The sequence below is a fragment of the Athene cunicularia genome (assembly GCF_003259725.1).
Source record: "Athene cunicularia isolate RWA chromosome 1 unlocalized genomic scaffold, athCun1 chr1_part2, whole genome shotgun sequence".
In the NCBI taxonomy this organism is placed as follows: domain Eukaryota; kingdom Metazoa; phylum Chordata; class Aves; order Strigiformes; family Strigidae; genus Athene; species Athene cunicularia.
Genome location: NW_020799092.1, coordinates 23,409,312 through 23,420,193, shown reverse-complemented (window position 1 = coordinate 23,420,193; position 10,882 = coordinate 23,409,312). Strand labels below are relative to the sequence as shown.

The window sequence follows — 10,882 nt, the reverse complement described above, 5'->3', positions numbered from 1 at the left end:
TCCGCTAAGCATCTCAACCCTTGGACACAGAGGAAGCAACCCGTGATTATTGCAGCCCTTGATCATGCATCTTGCAGCTCAAGACTGAAAGCAGAGCTGGAGATTTGGGAAGGTGGATATAAAGATGGCATAGAGCTGCCTCACTTTCTGTGCTCCTTGGCTGCTGTGTACACAGCCACTTCTCAAGCGTGATTTAGAGCAGGCTGGTCATGATCTCACCTAATTGTGTGGCTAACGGCTCCAAAATAGGACCCTGTGATCAAAATGTCTGGAAACATGAGGTCATGACATCAAATGGCCAGTGCTGTAGTGGAAGTATGGCTTTCAGGTGCTGCTGGCTTCAAAGCTCGGCAGGAAAACAGACAAGAAATCTATATTTGGGGACCTTCACGGAAAGCATTACCATTTGCTGTTCATCAGAGGTATCAAAGCAGCTAGCAATTACAGAAAAAAAAAATAAAAAATCCAGCTCATGAATGTAATAACTTTAAGGAAAAAAATGCATTTTTTGCCACAGAGGTTAGTTAAATAACGTAACTGGGAATGTCACTGCTGAGCTCTGCAATGCACTGCACAGAACTGCATGGACCTACAGAGGTAGAGGTAGCGAATGACCAATTTTCCCAGGAAAATGTTTGTTAACCTTATATTGTTTGACTTTTTTTTTTTTTACACCACATCTGTGCTTGCTTCGTCATTCCGCCATCTGCTGTAACAAAATACAGGCAAAGCATTTCAGAGAACAACCCCTCCACACTTTAAAATGCTCCAACCCAGAGGACAGCCTTTTACTTCTCACAAGCTTTTTATCCTCTCCTCCTCCTTCTCCTCCTTCTTCCTCACCCCCCCACCACCACATGCATGATGAATTACATTTGCGTACCAAGCGTGGAAAACACAGAATCCCATTGATTTTGGCACAATGTTTCTATTAAATGAAAAGCATGGTTATGCGCTTTACTTCGCTGCACAATCGCGTTTGCTGAAAGGTCAGAAATAGCAGGTCATTATCATTAAGTTTTTTAATTTTGGAACTCCCAATCAGACTTGTTTCCTGTTTGGTATTGTCTGCAGATACACAATGTTTAGCCGAGCGAAAGACTCTGATTGCTAAAGCATTGAAATAAGAGAGTATGAGCAGAGAGGTTTTGAGCACACACTCTGTATAGTCCAGTCAAAAGTTTCTTCCTGGTGCAGCCGCACAAATCTCTTGGTAGCCATAAACTTGCTGCACAGACTTCATTCCTGAACACATGTTCAAAGGTGATAAAATAAATGCAGATGGTTTCCCAAAACCTCAGTGGAGCGTTTCTTTTTTTTTTTTTTTTTTTTTTTTTTTTTTACTGTTACTAAATGGACTGTAAAAAAAATAGGGGAAAAAAATGGAGAAAATACATTTTGACACAGACAGGCAATTTCAGAATAGCATTTGGTTGTTTGAGAGAAAAGCGAAACAAAATGTGTGTTTGTAATGATCTATTGGCAAAACAATATTGACAGAGCATCTGAGCTGCCTGATGGGAGTGAGTTTCAGAATACTTAAATTAAACAAGCATTGCGAGCTGAATATTTTGCTTAATTACTTAACACACATACCAAAAAAAAGTTGGGTAAGAACTTTGAATTCGTTGTGCCACGACCGACGGTGACGATAAAACCATCCCCGGCTACAGTGAAAACAGAATCAGGCCTTAACAAATTTATTACAGGCTTTGTTTACAAACTTGTTACAAAATTATACAGCATCTTATGCGTACACAGGATTTACAAGAACACGTAACTGATGTGTGCGGTTGCTCCGCTCTCTGGCCAAGATCTGCAGGTTTTTCTTCGCTCAGGGCCTGATCCAGCTTCCACTGGAGAAGGTGAGAATTTTTCCATTTACTTTAGTGGAAACTGGATCAGATCCAGAGGGTAACACTTCCGTTCATTGTTACACTGGGGTGGGAAAGAGGCAGCCGATCTAATAACCTTACACACCATGCTTCTTTCTCGTTTAATGTGTTTCAGATGACAGGCGTTGTATTTACTCTGATACATTTTTGCTGGCTGCTTGTAAAATGCTTGGTGCATTGGTAAAGTTAAAAGTCAAAACCCAGTTCCTGTTACTGAATTTCCAGTGGAAAATGACAATTTGTTTTCTTTGAACCTATAAAGAATGAACCTCCCTTGATTCTCAGTGAGCAGAAATAAAGGCACTAGGATGAACTCTGGGGTTGTTCACATTGCTATAACTTACATTTTCTCTCCCATCCTCACTAGAGTTTCTCTGGGTTTACAATGCTGTAAACAAGCATGGCATCCACACTGTAGGAACAAGGCAGTTTTCAATTAATGGGATTTAACGAAGCTAAGTCAGTCTCCTTACACCCTCTTCTCATACAGAGTAGAGCTATCTGGCAGAGCAAAACATGGAGATCTCTAAGTTAATGATCCATGACGATATCTTCTCTCAATTACTCACAGCATCTGAAAATGATCTTTATTTGGGAATTCAGGATGTAAAATTAGGCTTTTAACTCGCAAAAAAATTTCAGTGGGGCAGGATTACAAACTATGCTTGTCCCCCTGAAGCAGAAAAATTTAGTTGAAATTTAAACTTTCCTACTAGTAAAACTAGCCAAAGCTCTGTTGAGGATTTTTTGGGGGGTTTTTAATGTTTGCCAAGGAAGGAGAATGCTGGAAAAATTCTTGTCAGATCTCCCAGATACTTAGTTCCTTGTTATATTACATCCTCTCTTTTAACAATTGCCTTGGTATTGAACCTCTGAAGTTATTATCGCTTGAAGCAAAGTTGGGTTTTAGTACTGCGAGGTGATGATATTTCCTCTGAGGTGGATACCCTGGCCTCATGTTGAAAACTGAGATGGTTCTTAACACCTTTGTTTATGCAGAATTACACCTACACCTACACGCTCCACCTGGCTCTCAGAGGCACCGCTATTCTAGTGCTTGAGTTTGCAAGTGACCTGTCCACTTCTCCAGTGGTTTTATGACGTGTAATGCTCCCTGTAAGGGAGTAGGGGAGACCACACAACTTGTTGCCTTTGATGACCTGTTACAGATTTGAATTTGGTTCTCTAGTAGTGAAAGCTATATGAACAAAGGCATCCTGCAACCTGGGGTTTGAGTGCTCTGATCTCATTTTCATTTGTGATGCTGAACACGCTACAACAGTGAAGGTCATAGGATAAATACCTAAGACTACTACAGCTGTAACGTTTTTTGAATGGCTGGCATTTTTTGGCTCTGGATGCGTGTTAAGACCTATCTAGACACAGATAACATATGCAGTCCAATCTTAATTCTGTTGATAGCCATGACAAGACTCTCATTTATTTTTATGGGACTTAGATCCCAGCCAGGGCATTATACAACTAATGTATAATAGACCATCTCTTCAAGTAGAGTAATTATTACTGTTCCCAGTGGAGCTACACTGCAATACAAAGGAGAATTTGAGGGGTATATATATATATATATATATATATATATATGCTAGTAGAGTTGTCTGTCCTAAGTAACAACTCACCTGTGTAATTGAAGAACTTCATTATAACTACAGACTACCTGGATTTTAGTCACTCTACTGATCAAAAAGGTCTCTTACTTCATATCCCTATGAAAAGTAACAGATTTGTCAGGCAGTTCTATACATTTTTCCCTCTAAAAAACGGAGAATGGATTGCTGAGTAGAACAGCTTCATACAGGTGTGTGGCTTTGATATCTATGCCAAGACATTATATCTTTCTTTACTATACTTTGCAAGACAAGGGCTCTTTTAAGGTTAAGACATGACCATTTTGTTTCTAATTGAAAAACTCAGAAAGAGAGGAATGATCCAACAATGCAAGCAGAAGATAATGTATTCGTGTGAGGAGGAAGAGGCCAATCACAATAACTAGCAAATTCTGAAGAGATCATCTTTTATGTATAATATTAACAATACAATTAGATTGATTCTTGGCTTCAGTAAGTTTCTGCTACAAATATTTTAGATTTGGGGTTTTTTCATATTTTTTCTACGATCAACTGGCAGCATTAGAAAGAGTTGCAAAACAAATGTGCTCAAAAACATAAATGAAAGTTACTGGATTATTAGCTGTCATTCTGCAGTGCTAACAGGGGGAAGATGGTCATTTCATTGGCAAATTGGCATAATACACAGAAGTTGTATTTTATGGCTACTTGATGCCTGTAACATTGACATCATCTGCAGGTTACAGCATGTATTATTCTGGTCCGTTTTTGTTTCCGTGGCGAAGAGTCAACACTGCATCCAATTAAGTGTGAACGTATAGAGTGGGGTGTATAAATATGTACACAACTCTTGACATTGGTCTGATTTTTAACAAGTTTACTAAATGACAGTCACTGGCTTGACAATACTGAATGAAAAATACTGATTTTACACAGATTTTACAGTAAGGTTACGGTATGCTGCTGGCAAGCAGTGTCGCAAACAAAGTCTAGAAAAACCCGGAGCTGCCCACAGCAGAGGCACACACCCTTTGCTCTTGTTTATTGAGAGAGAAAGCTTATATACTGTAGATTTGCTGAAGTTTAATAAATAAGGTCAACTTATAATATATAAAACAATATAAACATTTATATGCTACATGCATATCATATAATTTAAAGTAATAATTTATATAGCAAAGAGATGCAGATTTATGTTCTTCCTATTTTCCTGGACAACGCACACACACAGGAGGTGTCTATCCTTATCCATCTCCAGCCTACCAGTTTATTGTTTTCTGAAGTCAGTGCTCTAACATAAGTTTGGGATGTCTTGCATTGGGAGTTCCAGTGCTTGTCATCAATTCCGCGGCAGCCGTTTTTTACAGGCTTGGCTTCTTTACACCTTGTTTCATAAAAGTATTGCTTAACTGGAGAGTTGCCCGTTTTAATTTCTCCCAGAACAGTTACCTGGTGTCCTCTAATGTCGATCGCAGATGATTTGTCCGTGACCCATAAACTTTCACTGTCACAAACGGAATATTCCCCTCGGTGGCTCTTGTGCTCCGCGTACCTTTTCCGCCGGGAGGTTCTGTTCACCACCACTGAATTTCCAATATAATCCTCCATGAGGTACAGTGGCGGCGGTTCCAGAGGCGTGTTGTCACTCAAGAGGACTCGGGGAGAGTTGTAGCGTCTCTGCTGCCTTAAGAGGTCTGTATCCATTGACATAACTGGCTGGAAGTCTGATTTCACATTTTCATCTCCATCCATGTCTTGCTGAGTGTCTGCTTTCTGCACTGTGTTTTGATAGTTTTCCTTAATATCTACCATCTGCTTAGAAAGCTTGTTTTTCAAAATGTCTGCCTGAATGAGTTTAATAATAAGAGAATTTATCGAATCTTCTGGCAAACTCCTTTGATCCATGTTGGTAGACTGGATGCCACGAAGATAAGCGAGAAATATCACATAAAACAAGATGGACATCACCTTGTTCACCTGTAAGATCTGCAAAGAAACAGAAAGTCAACATAAAAGCAATTAAATAGGGAAGTTTTCTGGAGGCTGTAAACATGAAAATTCGGATTTGTTTCTATAACATCTGCACTTTATAGACAGAAATAAGCTATATGTTTCTTTGAAGATACTATTTAACTATATTTTATAATGAGCGTAACTGTTGGTTGATTATTTTTTTTTTCCAGTGTTTCATCTATATTTCATGCACTTTTCAGGATGACTTTACTTTTCCTCTTTCCATGTACAGTGGCCTATATGTCAATTAGATCCTTTCTCTACAGAGGTAGGTAGCTGTTGGAATAGTATGTCCAGATCTTGGCAGCAGAGAGAGGCCCAGTTACTTTCACAGAGCCTATTCTACATAGAGGTTTAGTTTTAAAATTGCAAGATTATGCGGAGTAGCAGACTATATAATGGCGTAGAAATAAAAATTTCTGACTTTGCTAAGCATTGTCAAGTTTTGTGTGTTGAGATCTTGTGGATCCGTGTGGGTTGTGTTTAACTTTACCCTAACAGCATCATCATACACTGGGAAATAAATACAGTTTTAATAGCTCTTTATCTCTCTTTCTCTCTCTGGTGCCATAAGGGAAAGTATTCTTGAAGGAAAAGGATGCAGCCGAGCAGCGAAGTGGGATTTCTTATATTTTGAACTTCAGATAAGAGTGGTTAGGCTTCTGCAATACAAGTGGGAAATTGAGATGGATGCACAGACCATCTTGTACTAGTTGTTTTTAGGGTTTGGGACTAGTTTTCTTGTTGTTTTTAATGAAGTTCCTTCATTATATTCATATAAAGTGGAACAAAACTGACAGTAGTTAGAAATATTCATGGACACATAGAGGACACCCCATCTCCACTTCTCTGCCCCCCCACCTCAAAATAGAAGAAACTTCTTCAAAAAGATCAAAATGAACTTAAGATCAGGATTTTGAAAACTGGACCTAAAAGTGTACATCTTCTCTGTACTCTACTTTGTCATGCTCTGCTCTATATGGATTCCTATAGTGTCCTTATAATTCTAGATTCTGAAAAGAATTTAAAATCTATTTTCAAATCTTTTGGTCATCCTGTTTGTGTAGTTGAAAACCATGAGCATCCATCTAGGGAGGTGTGGTTTTCCTTGTGGATATCTGTATAATTTGTATTTGCCCTTATATTTAAATGAAATTAATTTTAATTGTAAAATAGTAACTCATGGAAGCAAACAATTCACTTGAAAGCACACCTATTTTATAAAATTGTTGTACAAGTCATGGACTGAAGGAGAAAATATTAAACTTATATTAGAGCACTCTCATGTGACAAGCCCTGGCTGTAGAACTATTTCCAATGGCTCAGAACAGTCTCGAAGTTGATTCTCCTGCACTGCAAATACATCCACCGTGTGTCAGACTACTCGCACTCTGGGATGAAGGCACAGAGTTACAGTTCATAGAACAGATGGATTTGGAAGAATCCTCAGGAGATCATCTAGTACAGTCTCTCTGCTCAAAACAGGGTCAGCTAGAGCAGCCTGCACAGGGCTGTGCCCAGTCAGGTTTTGAATATGTCCATGGATGAAGACTCTACAACCCCTCTAGGCAACCTGTTCCTGTGTTTCAGCACCCACACAGTAAAAAAAAAAAACACAAAAATTTCATGTTTCAGTAGTCTTTCCTATATCTTGGTTTGTGCCCATTGCATCTCGTCCTTTCATGGAACACCCCTGAGAAAAGCCTGGCTGCATCTTTTTTACTGCCTCCCGTCAGGTATTTCTGCACTTCGGTAAGGTCACCCTGAGTCTTCTCTTCTCTGGTTTGAACAGCTCCAGCTCTCTCGGCTGCTCCTCATATGACAGATGCCCTAGTCTCTTCATCATCTTCGTGGACTTGCTCCTGTATGTCCACGTTTCTCCTGTACTGGGGAGCCCAGAACTAGACACAGCACTCCAGGTGTGGCCTCACAAGTGCTGAGTTGAGGGGAAGGATCCCCTCCCTCAGCCTACTGGCGACACTCTGAGTTCTCTGCTTTTCCCAAAAGAAATTAAGGAAAAAAAAAAATCAGACCTCTCAAACAGAAAAAATTCCACTTCAAAGGATCACCGTTTTCAGTTTAAAAAGGCAAACCATTTTCTATTTAAGAAAGCAAAGTCAAAAAGAAAAAAGTTTTACTGGAGGATCCACTCCAAGTAAAACTCCTTTTAACAGCAGTGAGTCCCCACTTCATAGTTTGGAACTGCAGCAAAATCAGAGCTACCCTCTGTGGATGTGTGATCTGTCCTTTTATGGACAAGAAATGTGTTTTCTCCATTCTCAGTTTGTCACAGTATGAGTTCACCTAAATCTGGAAAAAAAAAAAAAAAAAAAAAAAAAATCTAAGATTTTCAGTTACCATACAATTACTGTCATACCTAAATAAATACTAACTTAATGGATGGATCTCAGAGCCCAGACTGTGCTGTATAAAAAGACGTCTTCCTGTGCAATTTGGTCTTCCCTCAGTAAATTATTTGCTTTTAAGAACAGTAAAAATATTATAAAAGAGATGTCATTCAGCAGAATTTTTTTTTACAGCACTCAGAAGAGCTAACCCACACGCAGTATGACACACAAGTCCATAGGATGGTGAGCAAAGCTCTGACAACGCTCAGCTGAAAAGCTGAAAACATTATTCATGCCAACATGCAGCTGCATGTAATCACTGCTCTGCTTAGTTTCAAAACTAAGTGGCACTAGCAAAATACACAAGTTGGAGCAGGTGATGAGGTGGGAAAAGTAAGACTGGAGTTCCTGCAGACTCTCTTTAACGTCATGCTGCACACAGAAAGGAAGGGCTAGGGGAAGTTCAAATGAGCTATTTTTCTTGTCCATGAAGGAACCCCATATGGAAAAAAAAAAAAAAATGTTTAAAAGTATTTTTCTGAACCTAACACAAAATGTCTTGTGGATTTGGTGGGAAGGGTGTTGAACTACTCTGAAATTTAAGTTGCAGTTTGATTTGTGCTTGGCAAATTATTTGCTGCAAAAAGTAAGGATGTTTCAGAACCAATATTTACAATTTTTTCCGAAATGTTTCAGGGTACAAAATTTGGATAGAAAATGCAAATGCTTGGTGAGATGATGGTTTTCAGTGAGTTATCCCACGACAGTTCACCTAGGCGGTTCATAAGTGGTGTGTTCAGGCTGTCCATGAAGTCCAGCCCCTCAGCATATGCCTACGGCTCTCTTCTAGCCAGGAGAAATGGATGTTACTGGGAAACTGCAGCTAGTTTATGGCCTTGGCTATGTCAAGTATAAGACACTTAAAAAGTGTATTGGTTTGTAGGGCTGGGCAATATTGCTTTTGACAAATGGCTCTTTGCCCAAAATGGAACTTTGGGCCTGTCTAAATTGAAGACAATTGGCAATTTATACCTTGTTGTGTGTGTGAGACGTTAAATCAATAAAAAGGAGAGGAATATGTAGAACATTAAAATGTTTATGTTTTCATATTTTCAAAGCAAATCATTCTGATGTTTCTGGACATGCTTCAAAAGTTACACAATGCAATTCACAAAACAGAAAAAGTGCTTGCTCATTATAGCCCGATGAGTAAGTTATATATAGAGGAGACTTGCATTTAGAGGCAAGATTTCCACAGAGGTATCCTGTCTAAGAGAAGACTGACCTAACTTCCAGGCTCCTGGAGCGCAGGCTTGTATGTACCTTAGCAGAAGCTAATCCAGCACAAGTAGCAATAGATCCTTCTTCAGCCTTTTGGAGAACGCTATAAAAATCCCCCAAGAACTTAGTCCTTCACATGAATTTTTCTGTTCTCTCATTAAAAATTCTTAAAATCAAAATGATTCATTTCTGGTAGAAAGATTTTGTTCAAGCCAAACTTCTTCCTAGTTAGCAGGTGATTGTGAGATCTTTCTGTTGATCTTCAAGGTTCTTGAAATTTTCCACATGTAAATCCCTGAAGATATTCTTTTTAGCTTTGTGAACTGTTTTCACAGAATCACAGAATCAACTAGGTTGGAAAGGACCTTGAAGATCATCCAGTCCAACCGTTAAACCTCACACTGACAGTTCCCAACTACACCATGTCCTTAAGTGCTAGGTCGACCCGACTCTTCAACCCCTCCAGGGATGGGGACTCCACCACCTCCCTGGACAGAACAACACCCAACAACCCGTTCTGCAAAGAAATACTTCCTGACATCTAGTCTAAACTTTCCCTGCCACAACTTGAGGTCATTCCCTCTTGTCCTGTCTCTTACTACTAGGTTAAAGAGGCTCATCCCCAGCTCTCTGCAGCTCCCTTTCAGGTAGTTTTCCTTTTGGGGGGTTTTCAGTCAAGTAAATGTGACGAATGGCCCTAGACATGGACACAATACTCTTTAGCTTCTACAGGAGGTACAGACTGGATTACTGTATCTGGGGCTGGGTCCCAAGGAGGCATAGGCAAGCATTTCCATAGTCACCTCAGAGTAAGAGCATGGCCCGGCAGCATGCTCCCTAGCCCAGTATCAGCTGAAGTAGTGTTAGTAGATACAGATAGAGAAGACCACAACCAGCAACTGCTTTCACTTCGTTTTTGTCTGATATCTGATTCTGCTAGAGTATTAAGAGTATTAATGCTGGTACCTGAGCTCTGTTTCTGTCAGGTCAGCTGTGACACACAACCTAGTCAACATTAAGGTGTATGACTGCACATGACTTAAATAGCTCTTCAGTGTATGTTGGATATAAAGACACATCCATTTGAACCAGTATAACCATTTTACCACGCAGGACCTACCACACACCTGTCCTAGAAGCCATGTGGTTGTGCAACCGTTTAGATAGTGTGAATCTAGAATATCTGTTCCGGCACTTTCTCTCTCACAAATCCAGAGGATTTGTGTCTGCACATATCACAGGATGGTAGGAAAATTAGTATATCCTGGTAGTACACTTAGCTGTCAATCTGTGTTAGAGATTGCTGACATTAGTGGCACAGAGAGTAAAAACAAATGACATCAAGAAGGAAAGCTCATGCATTGCAAAGCTGTTTGATCTTTCAACCGTAGCTTGGTTTTTCTATTTTAATATATTGTATTCCTGCCTATCACTGCAGTGTTAGCAGGGTACTAATGCTGTCTAATCTAGGTGTCACAGGGAAGGCCTAAAGTTAGGAGAAGCAAATAAGTTTTACCTATCGCTTCCATCAATAAATTAAATCCCCACTAGACCCTGGCAAATCACTTTCTGCTCTTTTTGAGATTCAACACTTTATGTAGTTTTAGAAAGCTTTGCTTGATTTTTGTTTTGTTTGTGGTGATGTAAAAAAAAATTAAAAAAAAAAATCTGTATTGCTTTATTTTGATCAGTCTCCGAACAGTCTACACAGCTGAAGAGTGAAGAGTCATTTAATATGTTCTGTGAAAATAATGAAATC

General features: G+C 39.5%; 1 protein-coding gene across 1 annotated transcript; it reads right to left on the bottom strand.

Moving 5' to 3' along the window:
* Window positions 1-1,351: 1,351 nt before the first annotated feature.
* On the bottom strand, window positions 1,352-10,312 carry NTF3 (neurotrophin 3). Its single transcript, XM_026841019.1, has 2 exons — window positions 10,251-10,312; window positions 1,352-5,467 (listed from the first exon to the last, which is right to left on the bottom strand). Exon 2 carries the CDS (start codon window positions 5,444-5,446, stop codon window positions 4,673-4,675), a length of 774 nt encoding a protein of 257 aa, XP_026696820.1. The 5' UTR covers window positions 5,447-5,467; window positions 10,251-10,312; the 3' UTR covers window positions 1,352-4,672.
* Window positions 10,313-10,882: the final 570 nt, after the last annotated feature.